Below are 16,762 nucleotides of genomic sequence, written 5' to 3'. Positions count from 1 at the left end.
TGGTGCTTCTTTCATATATTTTGGTGTATATGATATTGCTATGTGTTGTTGATTAATTAATGTATGTAGTAGTATGTGTACCAGTGGGCGGGTAACTGGTTTTGTTCGCCTGCTTTACATCGGGTTATATGAGGTGACTGAGTCCTGTTTGGAAAGAAACTCATTTGCTCCCAAGCCCTTGATGGAACTAATATAAAGAAGTTCTGGATAGGATTTGGGTCTGGCCCAAACATGGTACACATTAATATTTCAATTAATATTTTCATGTTCATGTTCAATTAATATTTTCATGTTTTTGTTATTTACTTTCCTAATACTGTGTATGTATCACTAAGTTGCACTAAAATATTTTCCACATTCTCGTCACATTAAAATTTTGTCCCTGATCCACTGTTTATATATATCCAATTATTTATTATTTCTATTTATTATCGTTTCAAGCCCAATTGAATTTATGAATTTAGTAATTTAGTTTTCAGCTAAATATTAAATTTCCATAGCATTATTCTGGTCGCTTTAGATTAACATAGGACACCCCCCTTCCTTTTTTGTTTTCTTCTATTTTCTTTCTTTTAAAAATACTCATAACAATGCATTTACCCACGAGTCTCCTAATTTTATTCAGAATTTTATTGTAAAAATATTAATGTAATAGTTTAAGTAGTTTTGTCACTGGTCATCTTTCAGTATTATCTTAATAAAATCAGCATATATGGTGGGAGCTGACTTCGATGACCGTATGGTCGTATCGCTTCCTCCTGTCCATACCAAAAAAAATTTTTTTTTGCTAGTGCTATTTTACTGATGACTATTTTTTACGTTTTTTGGTTGACGAAATAATAAAATCTCTCTCTCTCTCTCTCTCATGGGTGAGCATGGTCAGTTTTACATTGTAACTAAATGCATGAGTGAGCGTAGTCCAGTAGTCAGTTTTACATTGCAACTTCATGCATATTTGAGCGTAGTCAGTTTTACGTAGTAACTTCATGCATGGGTGAGCAGAGTCAGTTTTACTTTGTAACGTCATACATGAGTGAGTGTAGTCAGTTTTGTGAGGTAGTTAGTTTTATTTTGTAACATCATGCATGAGTCAGTGTAGTCAGTTTTACTTTTGAACTTCATGCATGAGTGCGCAAAATCAGTTTTCTTTTGTAACGTCATGCGTGAGTGAGCATAGCAATTTACTTGTACTTTCATGCATGGGTAAATCGTCAGTTTTACTTCGTAATGTCGTGCATGAGTGAGAGTAGTCAGTTTTACTTTGTATCGTCATGCATGATTGAGAGTAGTTTTACTTTGTAATGTCATGCATGAGTGAGAGTAGTCAGTTTTACTTTGTAGCGGAATGCATGGGTGAGCGCAGTCAGTATTGCTTTGTGACGTCATGCATGGGTGAATAGTCGTGAGCGTAGTCATTTTTGCTTTGTAACATCTCTCATGAGTGAGCGTAGTCAGTTTTACTTTGTAACATCATGCATGAGTGGGCGTAGTCCGTTTTACTTTGTAACGTCATGCATTGGTGAGCGCAGTCAGTTTTCCTTTTTAACGTCATGCGTGAGAGAGCGCGTAGTCAGTTTTTTTGTAACGTCACGCATGAGTGAGCATAGCAGTTTTACTTTGTAACTTCATGCCTGGGTGGATCGTCAGTTTAACTTTGTAATATCATGCATGAGTGAGAGTAGTCAGTTTTACTTTGTATCGTCATGCATGGGTCAGCACAGTCAGTTTTTCCTCTTAACGTCATGCACGAGTGAGCGTAGTCAGTTTTACTTTGTAACGTCATGCATGAGTGAGCGTAGTCAGTTTTACTTTGTAACTTCATGTGGGTGAGTGTAGTCAGTTTTTCTTTGTGACGTCATGCATGGGTGAATAGTCAGTTTTACTTTGTAACTTCATGTGCGTGAGCGTAGTCAGTTTTGCTTTGTAACATCTCGCATGAGTGAGCGTAGTCAGTGTTAGTTTGTAGCATCATGCATGAGTGGGCGTAGTCCGTTTTATTTTGTAAATTTATGCATGGTTGAGCGTAGTCAGTTTTACTTTGTAACGTCATGCATGGGTGAGCGTAGTCAGTTTTACTTTGTGACGTCATGCATGGGTGAGCGAAGTAAGTCTTACTGTGCAACTTCATGCTTTGGTGAGCGTAGTCAGTTTACTTTGTAACGACATGCATGAGTGACCGTAGTCAGTTTCACTTTGTAACGTCATGCATGGGTAAGCGCAGTCAGTTTTTCTTTTTAACGTCATGCATGGGTGAGCACAGTCAATTTACTTTTTAACTTCATGCATGGGTGAGCATAGTCAGTTTTACGTTATAACGTCATGCATGGGTGAGGGAAGTCAGCTTCACTTTGTAATGCCATGCATGGGTGAGCGTAGTCAGTTTTGCTTTGTGACGTCATTCATGGGTGAGCGAAGTCAGTCGTACTGTGCAACTTCATGCTTGGGTGAGCGTAGTCAGTTTACTTTGTAACATCATGCATGAGTGATCGTAGTCAGTTTTACTTTATAACATCATGTATGGGTGAGCGCAGTCAGTTTTCCTTTTAACGTCATGCATGGGTGAGCACAGTCAATTTACTTTTTAACTTCATGCATGGGTGAGCATAGTCAGTTTTACTTTGTAACGTCATGCATGGGTGAGCGTAGTCAGTTATACGTTGTAACTTCATGCACAGGTGAGCGTAGTCAGTTCTACTTTGTAACATCATGCATGAGTGAGAGTAGTCAGTTTTACCATTGATGACTTAACAATGGATAGAAAACTCATTGGTGTCGCCACAGACGTTCCACGCTTAAATGACCTTCTGTAAAATCATATTCTGGGGCGCTAAAACAATGCTTTTCTTATGGCGGAGCCGCGTAAAATTAAAGACTGAAATCTCGTAAAATGGGGTAATATACCGGGAAATTTGATGGTAAATATGTTTATACGGGCGTATTCATATACACTGTGCAAATAGAAATTATATGATGTATTCGGACAAATTTATAATTGGCCACAACTGCGAACATGTCCGTGACATCGTATATTAAATCTGAAGTGGGTTATGCGACCAGAGAGTTGTTTCTGATCAATTTGTGAGGATTGTGGAAATATCTGAATGGCGTGCGCTTGTATTTTGTTATATTCGCCGATCTAATTCAGTATGATCCGTAACGTTGGGCTCCGAGCACCTTCACGTCGTTATTTTTTTCTCGCCTAATTTAGGATAGGATATACAAATTTCCCGCTGCAAACTTACCCCCATTTCAGAATATAATTGCAAAAATCTTGTTTCAATAAGTTGTTTCGTTCCGCATTGTGAAATAAAACGAAAAATACCTTTAGTTTCCTTAGGCTGGTGAGAGATTGAAAGCTCTTTTTCTGTTGATAAATTGCCCGTGAGAACTATACCATAGTCACTGAATTCCTTCACTATGCCTGCGATATACCTTTTAGCGCGAGGGTGTGCAACCTTCATTGACAGAAGGCCAGATACAAGTAACTGGATAAAGCCGCGGGCCGCATCTTAAAACTCTACTATAAAAGGCTCTGGATACAAAAATCAACTTGCGAATTTCTTCTCGTAATATTGCTCCTACATACGAAAGATCGGGAACCTTTAACACGCGTGTAGTGATATTTGTTTAATTTAGGTTTAATGCATTACTTGAAGAAGTGAAAACCGAATATAGCGCACATATCCTAGCGCCACCGTAAAAGTTTTGATTTAAAACTGTGTGGCACGGCAATTTGGCTAGCTTGTTTTAGTAATATGACACTCAGTTATTAGTTTAAGCTTTGTGAAAGAGAGAAATATTAAAATTGCTCGCACGCACCAAATTAAATGATCTCAAAACTCGTTTAGTGGGAACACCATTCAAAATTGGTGATTCTCCGCGAGCCGTACAAATTTTCTTATCGAGCCGCAGTTTGCACATCCCTGTTTTAAGGCATTCTGAAGCTATCGTCGGTGCCACATGCAACTTTTGCTCTGGTTAGTATGGAATATCATATAATTAATGTAATGCATATTCAGTCAATTTTTTATTTACTAAAATAAATCGTAGTTTTTTTATATATATTTTATCCCAGACCTAGAGATTTCTAGCGTTGAAAAATAATAGGAGTGGCAGAGCGGAGTCAGTGTTGTGATAACATATCGGATTTGTAGGATTTGCAACATCGCGAAAATACAAATCACAACTAACGATAAATACTGTATAATCAGACAGTTTTGTATTCCTTGGTATTGCCTTGATATTTTATAGTGATGCTCATATTTTGACGTAAGTCGGCGCACCGCAATTAATTAAACAAAGCAAGACATGTTAAATAGTGTATTGGTCGTGAATACTTGGCGCACTTGAAAAATTATTAGCCAGTAAAAAGTCGGTTCTTTCAGCGTTACAAATACAGGAGCCGTTCCGCTAGGATTTCGAGGCGAAAAATATTTATTTTGAACCTCTTTTGAAAATCCTGACTACGGCCTGATTAAGATAAAGTACGTTGAAGCAATTTATAAATTGTACCAATATAAATTTGGGTAGACTTTGGGATTTATCGTAGATCTTGGGATTTCTTTAACAACGGTAGGCTATATAAAAATAATTACAACTGGCTGGAAATACAGTAGAAACTCTACCTACAAAATTAATTCGTTTTAGAAACCCTTCGTAAGTAGAAAATTCTGTAAGTAAAGACGCAGTTAACGTATGATTGCCCTAATTCGTTCTAAGCCTACAAAAACTCGGACATAACATTTGTATAAATTATAATACTGGGTAAACCCGTAATATAGAAAATGTACACATAGAAAGAATAGAAAAATAACAAATAAAAACTACGAACGGTAGGCCGTGGAGAGTGAGAGGGCGGTGGTCGCAGTTTTTTTTATTATTTCAGTTTGCTCACTAAACCATTCGTTGATTCAGAAAAACGCAAATATCATTACGCGATCATTGTCATAATCAAATGGGCACTCCCGGAGTATGTGAACCAAGATGGAAGACACCGGAACGTAGCATGTGTACCAGGTTAGGGTTGGGCCATAATTTCAGGTACAAATACTACGGGAGTCACTTGGATAGACCCGGAAATCATAATAGAACAAAAAAAAATAAGGAATTTGGAATAAAATTGTGGCTCTTAACCAGGGACACATACTACGTTCCGGTGTCCGCCATTTATGGCGCCATCAAATGAGTGAACCCGTTTCCTGAATTTCCATCCGTCAATGATGGAGAATTAAGACCGGAAATCGTGTTTAATTATTCAATTCAGTGCTGTTAGAAATATTTCATGCCGGCAGTTATGATTTCATTTTTCATTGTCATCAACGACGTCAAGAAAACGATAAAATTCGGAATATATGCAGTGATTAGTTACCACCACTCGTAGATTGTTTGTAGATTGATATATACAAAATAATACTCCTATGTATTCTGCTATTCCACACGCTCTGAATTGCAAAAAATGAAAACTTTCCCGTAATGTCCGGTCACTTTCGAAATTGATGGTGAAAACGATTGCGACACAATTTGCTTTTAGAATTATTGTCGATGCCGCACAAACTATCTCGACTAAATCTAGATATAAGATAATAATTTCGTGTATTATTCGTAAAATATTTTCAATCAAAAACATCCTCGACGTGTTATAAGCAATTCAAGTCAGCGCTAATTGAAATATTTCCATGTGGTTGTAATTTATTGCCGTGCATACACGACTGCCCTTGATTACGATAAAAATGAATGTTTTTAATCGGAACGTGGACCGCGACGCTAGGATATGTGCGCTTACAAACTCGATAAAAACGATATTCGAAGGTCGCAATATTCGAATTGGACATCCTTGATTCAAGTACTGCATTAAATTAATCTCAAATAACACTACACGCGGTATTCAAGTTTTCGGCCTTCGGTATGTCGAAGATCTGAAAATATCCGAGTATTTTTACGAGTGGCGTAATTCGGCGAATGTTTCAGGACCCATTACATGGAAATTTCCGAATTCTGATCTCCCCACCCTTTTGAAAACCTTGACTGTGCCACTGAAGGTGTCTATTGTAACGTGAGTCTAATCGACACTTTTTTATGGTATTTTGTGCCGGGATAATATGCAAAATTTAGTTTTATCATGCTTAAGATAGGTTTTTCGCAAGCCTTCATTCACGGAAATTATAGGGGAATCCATCCTCTAAGAATCAATCGATTTTAACGATCACCGATTTTTATCAAGATCCTCATTATCTAAATCATTGAGCTGAAGTTACAAACTTTCTATTACTATCAAATATTCCACGTATCGTGCTTCAGAACATTAGATTTTTACAAAGTATGGTTGTCTCATCACCCATTAATTTCCATGCATTCGCCGACAAGAAATGTGTCGGAACAGAAGATCAGTCAAGCGTTTACTATCTGCAGCATAACAATGGTAAGACAATGGTCATTTTGATCCATTGTAAAGGTAACAATGATTTTACTTTATAACTTCATGCATGAGTGAGCGTAGTCTTTTTTACTTTTGTTTTACTTTTGTATCCTCATGCATGGGTGAGCTAGTCAGTTTTACTTTATAAATTCATGCATGAGTGAGCGTAGTAAGGTTTACTTTGTAACGTCATGCATGGGTGAGCGTAGTCAGTTTCACTTTGTAACGTCATGCATGGGTGAGCGTAGTCAGTTTTACTTTGTAACATCATGCATGAGTGAGCGTAGTCAGTTTTACTTTGTAAATTCATGCATGGGTGAACGTAGTCAGTTTCATTTTGTAACGTCATGCAAGAGTGAGCGTAGTCAGTTTTACTTTGTAAATTCATGCATGGGTGAGCATAGTCAGGTCTACTTTGTAACGCCATGCACAAGTGAGCGTAGTCAGCTTTACTTTGTAAATCCATGCATGGGTGAGCATAGTCAGTTCTACTTTGTAACGTCATGCACAAGTGAGCGTAGTCAGCTTTACTTTGTAAACTTCATGCATGAGTGAGCGTAGTCAGTTATACTTTGTAACTTCATGCATGGGCGAGTGTAGTCAGTTCTACTTTGTAACGTCATGCACAAGTGAGCGGAGTCAGTTTTACTTTGTAAATCATGCATGAGTGAGCGTAGTCGGTTTTACTTTGTAATGTCATGCATGGGTGAGCGTAGTCAGTTTTACTTTGTAACATCATACATGAGTGAGCGTAGTCAGTTTTACTTTGTAGATTCATGCATGGGTGAGCGTAAACAGTTTTACTTTGTAACATCATACATGAGTGAGCGTAGTCAGTTTTACTTTGTAGATTCATGCATGGGTGAGCGTAAACAGTTTTACTTTGTAACTTCATGCATGAGTGAGCGTAGTCAGTTTTATTTGGTAAATTCATGCATGGGTGAGCGTAGTCAGTTTTACGTTGTAACTTCATGCATGAGTGAGCGTAGTCAGTTTTACTTTGTAACGTCATGCTTGGGTGAGCATAGCCAGTTCTACTTTGTAACGTCATGCTTGGGTGAGCATAGTCAGTTTTACATTGTAACAGCATGCATGGGTGAGCGTAGTCAGTTTTACTTTTTAACGTCAAACATGAGTGAATTTTAGTCAATTTTACTTTGTAAGGTCATGCATTAGTGCACGTAGTCTGTTTTACTTTGTAACGTCATGCATGGGTGAGCGTAGTCAGTTTTACTTTGTAAATTCATGCACAAGAGAGCGTAGATACACCAAAGAAATTGATGACTAGCATGACGCAGTATAGCAAGTTAAAAGCACAAAGGGGGAAATCGTTTTTCGTGCTTGAGAAGAAATAATAAAATTTATATTTGACAATCGAGTCATGCTTGAGGAGAATGAATAAAATTTATATTTGACAAGAGAGTCGTGCTTGAGGAGAACCAATAAATTTGACAAAAGGGATAGTTTGTGAATAAGCCCACAGACACTACCAAAAGTATATCTCATTCTGCATGTAAACTTGTGCAAATGACCATTTCTATAGAGAATTTTCTTTCTAGGGTCACTTTGGCGACGATCTCGCTATTCAAACCAGAAACGTGACAATTTATATGAGCCAATCGTTAGTTTCGTCAAGCAGTTTTGTACATATATGTTGAGCTGATACAACAGAGTGGGTCGATATGTTACGTAGAACATAAGTGACTTAGTATTTATGATTAGTCTTTACAAGAAGCCTATAACGTGTTGGGCGGTGACACTTCGCGCTATTACCTTCCTTTGATGTATAACCTGCCAGGTTTCTCAATAATTGACAACCCCACCACTTTGAATATGCTTGAAATATATTGCAGTCGATGAAATACCAGTCTACAAGCACAAGTGCGATACAGACGAGACTCTTTTCACGCTCTTTCTCTGAGTCCAATTTTCAAAAAGCATTTGTCGGAAAACTATTAGGCCCTATACCTTCAGTCATGGCTTTTTGAACGCGCATTAGAGAGTCGTATTTATTCCAATTTACGTCTACTCGGGGATATTTTGCCAAGAATTTGTAAACAAGCTTTTGTATCTCGTAAATATGTGCCTATAGAACGGTTTAGTGCAACGGCCATCTATTTATCTTCAGTACTAACGTTATCTCGTGTACTTTTCTCTCAATACAATATCATAAGCGTGATTGTAACTGAAATCGTTGGTGAGTAATTCGAAATTATATTTAGGGAGGTTGGAATTTTATCGCTGCGTTTGACGAGTCACATACTATGGACTATTTACATTTATGACAAACATTTTCAACTCTGATTGGGCATAAACAAAAAGAGATAACTCTCTTAGTAAACAGAGGGACTTGTAGACTTTGCATTATATCGATGAAACTTTGACTTAAATTATTACAACATAAAAGCAAAATAGGTCGATTTATCTCTGTGGCAACCACGTTCTGCTTTAATATTGCATAACAAAGGGTAGTAATTCTGGCAATGAACGAAGAGATAGATGCGTACACTTTGCGTTGCGTGAAATAATTTCTTCGTAATGACGACACTACAAGAAGAGCGCGATCGTGAGGTCGGAATCGCTACGTTCGATGAGTTCACATACAATTATATGGTCTATTTAACTTTATGATAAACCTTTTCAGCCTTGATTTGGTATAAACAAAAAGAAATAATTATGGTAGTAAACATAGATACTTATATCGGAAAACTATAACTTATATTATTGTAACATAAAAGCAAAATAAGTCGATCTATATCCGTGACAACCATGTTCTGCTTTATTCTTGCATATCAAAGGGTAGCAGAACTGAGAGATAGACTTGTACACTTTGCGTTGCTCGAAATAATTTCTTCGTAATGTTGACGCTACACGCAGAGCACGATCGATCACAATTGTTCACAGGAAAATGTGGGACAAATATAAAATAAATTGAATGGAGTAGCGTATTCACTTATTTGAAAAAAATACAATATTTACGAATGAATATACGATAAAGACGAGGCAAATATGAAATGAATTATATAAAGTGGCAGATGCAATTATTCGAAGAAAATTACAATATTTACAAATATATAAAACGGTTACAAGACAATTTCCGGGCAGAATTACGGTCTCTGTAATTAGAAAAACGAAATAGTCCCAGTCAATTTTATTTTTTCCAACCAACAAAACAAAAACATACAAAATTGAAAAATGAATAAAATTCAACGCACATTTTTACCGGGGAAGGAAAGTCGCGGGGAGCCAAATTTGGTTATTGAGCAGCGACACCCAAGATACGTCATCTAATATGTAGACGTCAAGAAAAGTAATGAATCGGGATCACAAACTAATAAAATATCAATAACAAATACCATTTGTTCACAAGCGTCTACCTCCAATATTAAACTTTCGCGTGTCAGTCTCGAAAGCAATTTTTTCATCGAGGAACATTGCAATTGCTGTAATTCACGACTTCGCGAGATGATCGTTCTTGGTGTGGGGGGAGGGGCTTTTGTGTTTTTTTGGAACAAACTCTTCTTTACTCTTGCGCTGTAGATTGTCAGTTCAATCGGATAAAAAAAACTCGCCTATACCAGACTTTTGATTTTCTTGTGAGGTCGTATTATTTTCACATTTGATCCGAAAGGTCCACGCCACCCGTGTAAGAGTTGTTATCCATAATTGTGGGACGTGGTATTTCTTCCGAACCCGAGGCTTCTTCCCCAAACCCCCTTTCTTTTAACGATTTTCTACATGCCCGTTATCATATTCCGGGTTGTATATCGTTGATGAAAAAATACGAAGCCTAGCCGGTTCGTGTATCGTTGATAAAAATACAAAGCACTGTTGTCGACCTAGGATTGCGTTTTTATCAATTGTAAGTAAGACCCCGAAGTTACCGGGCGATACCTATCTTGCATTTCGACGTTGGGGGTCTTCCTCGGCGTCATGGAAAAGCTCAAAGCCTAGGAGCTGATGGGGTGGTACTAATTGTCCCTGAAACATGAATATATATAAAATTTTGAAGTTAGATTTCATTAAAATTTTCGAAAAAAAATAATAAAAAAAATGGTACCCACCTTCCGATTCTTCGTTAGTATCGGGTCCGGATTCCGCTTCTTTATCAGATGTCATCAAAGTTGTTCATCAAAGTTGTTATTATCAAAATCACTGTCTTGTATGACTTCTTCATCTCAATCTGCCATAACACATTGCTAGTATCAAATATCCGAGACTGCCTATCAGCCGTTATGTAATCACTTTGAGCGTCGTTGTGATAATGAATGCGCGACTTTTGATCGGGTGTTATTTTTTATTTATATAAACGGAGGTTTTTTGACGCCACTTTCGCTTTTCTCCCTTTGGTATGTTATAGACCAGGGGTGGGCACACCGCGGCTCGCGAGCGCATGCGGCTCGCCAGACAATTTGTGCGGCTCTTCTCCCTAACATAAATTATTATCCAAATTTTAACTAAGAGAAAAACTTTAATGTAAACTTTTTTAATTTATTAAAAGTCGTAAAGAAGTTTTCGTCAATGATTAAGACAAATTATGTTTCAGTATGAAAATCGCTGTAGCGTTGAATTTTGAATTTAAGTCAGTCAAGTCAGCAAATCTTTCGTCACAATGGTCGATGTTTATTGATGCGTCGGCGGTCTTGCAGCTTGATTGCGGTTAGTTAGTCTAAGTTACTGTGCGATATGTCCTCAATTAAAAAACGAAAATACGAAGATGAAAACAGAGTGGTCAAGTCAGAATTGGAAGAAGAATACGTATTTACCAGTCAGGAGAATAAACCTTTGTGCTTAATCTGCCATAAGCTACTAAGTGAGAATAAAGTCAGCAATGTTAAACGACACCATGAAACGAATCATGAAAACTTCTTACGAGACTACCCTCGTAAATCAGCTATATGGAAACACAAATTAAATGAGCTCAAATTGTGCATATATTTGAGCATAGCTGCCTGGTTTATCTATTTTTGTTATTGGACTCTTGTGTGAATTTCTTTTCTGTTCATGGTATTTTGATAATATTAATAAATTCACAAATTCTACAAAATTCCCACAAAAATACAATCTTTAACCCCTGAAAGTTTCAAAGCAATTGGCCCGTTAAATAAAAAGAAAAGCGATTTTCAAGAAAAAAAGGAATACTAACAAGAACAACATAATATTTTGGATCAAGGCCGTACTTATCTTTGTAAGCCGTTTTAGAGAATAATTCTGAAACCAAATACATTTCTCTTTTTCCCTGCTTAGGACAAAATTACTTTTGCATAATAGCAACCACAACGCAATTTGCAGCTTACAGATGCCCAAGGCGCAGTTAACCTACAAAGACTTACAAAATAATGAAAGAACGTAAATAGACAATTTCAAATTATTCAATGTTTTGAGAATTTTAGTCGGCGACTTCAATATTTTTAGGATATGGAAAAGACTTCGAGAGTCCCGACAGTTCGCCGACGCTATATAAAATCGATGTTTCGTTGATACCCACGTCAAAATCGCATTTAGTTTTTCGCTCATTCACCGCGGCAACCCGTTGTTGTGATAGTCACGTGTTAGAGGGCGATTCAAAGTTTTAACTAGTACAGAGTAATAAGGAATAAGTTGCATATACTCACGTTTAGAGGAGGGGTTCTCAAACGCGGGCCAATTGCGTCCAGCGTAACGATTTAAAATGGCCCGCCGAACTTGGGTAAAATAGTTTAACGGTTAAACTTTAATCGTAAAGAAATACTAATAGATTTACCACTCTATGTTTTTACTTTTTTGCGATACTGAAAACAGACGTTTTTCAGATAAATGGCAGCGTTCTCATTTCTTTATGGAAAAGAATCAAATTTCAGAGATTTGTCTTCTTTGTCAACAAAATATACCAGTTCTGAAGGACGACTTTATGCGCCATTATGAGAAGCATAATACTTCAAATTATGATCAGTTGACGCGCATTTTTTAACATTTAAAACTCAAACAAATAGGTTCAAAAAAATGTCAAATGAAAGTGAATCCACGTTATTGGCCAGTTATATTGTGGCCCACAACATCGCTAAAAAGAGCGCCGTTTGTTGGAGGGGAATTTTTAACGCGAATGTATGCTGCAAGTTTTGGAAGTCATTTCACCTGATATAAAAAGTAAATTTTTCAGCCTCAGCCTTTCTCAGCCTCAACACAATTTTGAACTTTCACAAATCAAAACTGCGGTCCAAACTGACATATAATCACTTGAATGTCTCATTGCGAATACAATGTACTGAATCAGAGCCACGTTTTGAACATGTGATGTTGATCCAACCTTACTTACACGTATATACAAAAAGACGCAATTAAATTATGTTGGCATTTCGTTTTTTTATATATATATATATATATACATGAGGATGTTTTTGTGTAACAAAACAAGCCATAAGTAGCCATTTATACGAGGCCGTATGTCAGATGATCAAGTAACTTCATTAGTCACTATTAGTTGCAAATTCTTATTGAAAGTAGTGCTTGTTATTCCTCCGGTATTCTATTACCCCACTATTATATTTATAAATTTCATTACATAACAAATTGCGATGCTTGGTGTATCTAAAATCAAGCTTGCAGCCTATTTTAATACTCATTTTTCAAACTTTCGCCCTTTTTGCTGCTCCCCTTTTCTGGCCCGCGAATATCCTTCTGCTTCGAATTTTGGCCCGCGGTCAATCAACTTTGGGATCCCCTGGTTTAGAGTAAGTGTCTTTTAACTAAATTAGCGGGCTGTTATTCGAGCGTTGGCGAAATTGGGGTAAGATTTAACCAATTGTATATCAAGTACTACTGCATCCGCTCCACCTCCGCTTGATTAGAACTTCTCTCAAGTAAGAAATTGATGAACCTGCATAATTTCCATCGTTTATTCTGCCAAAAAAAAGCAAATTTACCGTGCAAGGTAAATGAAAACTTAAAAGTTTGTCCGACTCAAAGACAACAGTCTGATGAATTAACCGCATTCCAGATTGAAATGCATTTTACTATTTTGATGTATCTTGCAGAGAATTGAGCAAATATTTTATTAAGCGGTAAAAACTATTCAAACTTTTATGAAAGTGTGACAAACTAGTGTCTCATAATAAAAAGTATAACTGCACTTAAGCCCGAGGAGCAGAGTTGGCACCATACAAAAGACCAAATGCTGCTAATTTCGGAAAATTGGTTACCAAAATTATGATTAAACTTAAATGTAAATATGTAAACGAGAGAAAATGTAAATGAGATTGTATATAAGCAATCAAAGCTGTCCGACTATTTTTTTCAGAATGTTAAATCGGTCGTATTTTCATCTCCGTAACTTTGAGAGAATAATACTGTCCCTTCCAAGGAGACCATTCAACACCATCTGCGTAAGATTTGTGAACTCCGCCTTTGAAATAATAACCATTCAAATTGCTTGAATGGCATTTAAGGTACCACCATGCCCCTTTAAAAGATACAGCACAATTCCCAGAATATGAATCGTTGTCTTGATCCTTAGTCGTAAATCTTTGGCCGTTATGACCACTAAGAGAATCTCCCGCGTCTCCAGTATATCCTCCAACAGAGAGTGTATATTTCGAGTTCCGTCCTCCTATTTTAAAATGTCTGTGAAATTATTGTCATAAGATTAGACTTTGGAATACAAGGAAGTAAATCATATAAGGTAATTGAATAATTCTTACGAATATTTTGCATATTTCTTGTTTCCATCCCAATCTTCCAAATCAATACGAAGTTCGTAGTCATTATCACGCGTCAGATGATAGAGATTCTCCAGGCCTTGTTGAGGTTTAAAATAACGTTCAATGCATCAATTTTATGAATGAAATAACGATTTTGTGATATCAATTTAAGAAGTTTTGGACGCTTACCAAGCCAATATTCATCAGCTTTGTTCCCAAATCCATTTACATATTCATTCCAAGTTCTATAGAAGTCCGTCGAGCCGCTCGTTCGTCGTTGAAAGACCTTTTAGAAATGTAACAAAACATTTTATAACAGTTAAAAATATTTTGTGGTAGTAAAACAACAGTAGAAACAGATAAATCAATACTAAAAGTATGTTATAAAGAGTTCAATTGTTTTCACATTAATGTACATCCTCACCATCCAACCGCCACCGTCAGTTTCAAGATCACAAAAAACTTCAAGCTTTGAGTAAGTTGGATAGATATCGAAAACACCACCGGTTTCATTCCATATTTTCGAATCATTTTTAGTAACTTTTCCGCAGTCGGAAAGAGTTAGAGGACGTAATTCTGCAATGATAATCGTAGTGTACAGAAAAATGCACAATAAATTTTTTTCAATCAATATTTTCATGCTTGGGTACATGCCACGTAAGTGGGTAGACAATTGTTCATGATGTATAATTTTACATCAGGTGAAAAACATGTATTCAATTATGCGGTCAGGATTTATCTTGAATACCTACCTTCAGCAATTCGAATCAATTCTGTAAATTTTCTTTCTATCTCAGATGTATTGTTCAACATTTTTTGTTCAATGTTGGCCATCTTGGTTACAAAACTAATCTCCATTTCTAAAAGATCAACATAACAATTATAAACTTTGTTAAAGTGTCGTTTTGTCCAATGTTCATTCATAGCTGTTGTAACTAACGTTTGGAATTCTGGAATAAATATACAGATTTCATATAAATGCATCTCCACCAAAATTAAGAAAACTAAAATGGAATGTTTATTGACATAAAACCGTTTTAATAATATAAAAAATGTGTACCACCGAATTTCTTTTGCATTTCCTCCTCTATTTTTGTATAGTTAACAACACCTGGTGATCCACGTGGTCCAGCTTTACCAACTCGTCTTGCAAGAACATGGTCTGGTCGAGAAATTGAAGGTGAGATGCTACGAACCTGCCTTGTACAATATTCATGCATTTGATAAACTTGGGAACAGAGACCATCATCAGGCATCGTATTTGTTGCTGAAATCAAACAAAACATCCGTAGTGCAAATGCACTAACCATGATGTATCGTTTGCTCCATACATAAGTCATATTGCTGAAAACTATATAATATTATTTAAGATTTAGTTACATTTTTATAATAATCAAACTTTTTTTCAATTTTTCTAAGTGTTAAGAAGACTGCTCTGAATGTAAAATCACTTGCCACCCTTATCGTTCCTTGTAAAATGTAACACAGAAAATGTACTGAGAAAATTTTTGAAAATAGGCCGAAGAAACTTACATCCTTATAATCTGATTAGACTTTTAAAATTGAAATGGCATAAACTATTGGTATTTAAGTATGACTGATTAACTAAAAATATGCATTCTAGACGCTGAAAGATTTCTTACGGACGAGCACTCCTATTAAAATTAAGATCGATTAATGCCACGAAGCAAAGTTTAGTCACGTTTCGTCTGACGGAGAACCGTAAAAACAAAGATTTAGTCTCGATTTAGAGCCATAAGAATTTTCCCTAGCAAATATCTGTGATGCAACAAAGTTAACAAACTAACTAAAGGGCCCAACATGTGAAAAAAGTAAACCGATAAAGCAAAGCTTTTACATCAAAATTTTTCTTCTGAATGGCCCATTAAAATCATTTCGATAGTGCTACAAAATTTTACTAGGTCGTGCTCATGAATGGTCCAAAGAAAAAAATTTAAGTATTCTAAATATTTCAAATTTGCACGTAAACATTCAAGTGCAGTTATGACCACTTTGTGGCGTCTGAAGCTGCCGCAAATGCCGCTATGGCAATGGCGGCTGACTCTTGCACTGTCACAAACATACAAAAAACAATACTGTGAGACGCAGTACCACGGCCAGAGGCGGATTAAGCCCCTTTGGTGCCCTAAGCACCGAATACTTGGTGCCCCCTCATGTGTAATTTAATAATAAAAACAATAAACCACCGCTTAAAAGCAGAAGAGTGTTTTTACTAAAATAAAGGAACAAAGCGTTAGAAAAAGGGTTTGAATCTTGGGATCCCAACCCCAGTTGCAATAGTTAAAAACTCAAAAACGTTCCTCCATCAGATACAAATATACGCTAAAATTGTTCGGTCAGCCGCATGGAATGTATCAGCATGACAGGGTCTGGATCACCCTGGTCTACCTTATCAACTCCCGACTCCGCTGACCACTAGATCGTTGAAATGCGATCGTGGAACCGACACATAGTGTAAATAATTCATTGGTCCAATTGTTGAAGAGAAAAGAAATATTTTTAAAACAAAAAGGCAGCAACAAGGAGAATACTAGAAAGAAAAAACAACAACAATTTAGGAAAATGGCTCATAGGCCCATTTCGTGTTTAAAAAAATGTCAGTGTTTATTTTTAATAAAGAAGGTTAATATGATACTTGAAGACAAAAAAT

General features: G+C 36.6%; 1 protein-coding gene across 1 annotated transcript; it reads right to left on the bottom strand.

Moving 5' to 3' along the window:
- Positions 1 to 13,276: 13,276 nt before the first annotated feature.
- On the bottom strand, positions 13,277 to 16,158 carry LOC120339373 (microfibril-associated glycoprotein 4-like). The gene is made up of 6 exons (XM_039407480.2): positions 15,152 to 16,158; positions 14,844 to 14,951; positions 14,516 to 14,667; positions 14,281 to 14,377; positions 14,092 to 14,188; positions 13,277 to 14,014 (listed from the first exon to the last, which is right to left on the bottom strand). Exons 1-6 carry the CDS (start codon positions 15,429 to 15,431, stop codon positions 13,696 to 13,698), a joined length of 1,053 nt encoding a protein of 350 aa, XP_039263414.2. The 5' UTR covers positions 15,432 to 16,158; the 3' UTR covers positions 13,277 to 13,695.
- Between the last annotated feature and the right edge of the window lie 604 nt (positions 16,159 to 16,762).

This window comes from Styela clava, chromosome 9, assembly GCF_964204865.1.
Source record: "Styela clava chromosome 9, kaStyClav1.hap1.2, whole genome shotgun sequence".
Classification (NCBI taxonomy): Eukaryota; Metazoa; Chordata; class Ascidiacea; order Stolidobranchia; family Styelidae; genus Styela; species Styela clava.
The sequence above is the reverse complement of the archived record's forward strand: the minus strand, read 5'-3'. Positions and strand labels throughout refer to the sequence as shown.

Bases quoted from the DNA above. Each gene is read 5' to 3' on its own strand.
- LOC120339373 (XM_039407480.2), bottom strand. From the start codon at position 15,431: ATGACTTATGTATGGAGCAAACGATACATCATGGTTAGTGCATTTGCA. The intron at 14,952-15,151 runs GTACACATTTTT...TTGATCTTTTAG, and splicing joins AATGCAAAAGAAATTCGGTG to AAATGGAGATTAGTTTTGTA. The intron at 14,015-14,091 runs GTAAGAATTATT...ATAATTTCACAG, and splicing joins AAGAAATATGCAAAATATTC to ACATTTTAAAATAGGAGGAC.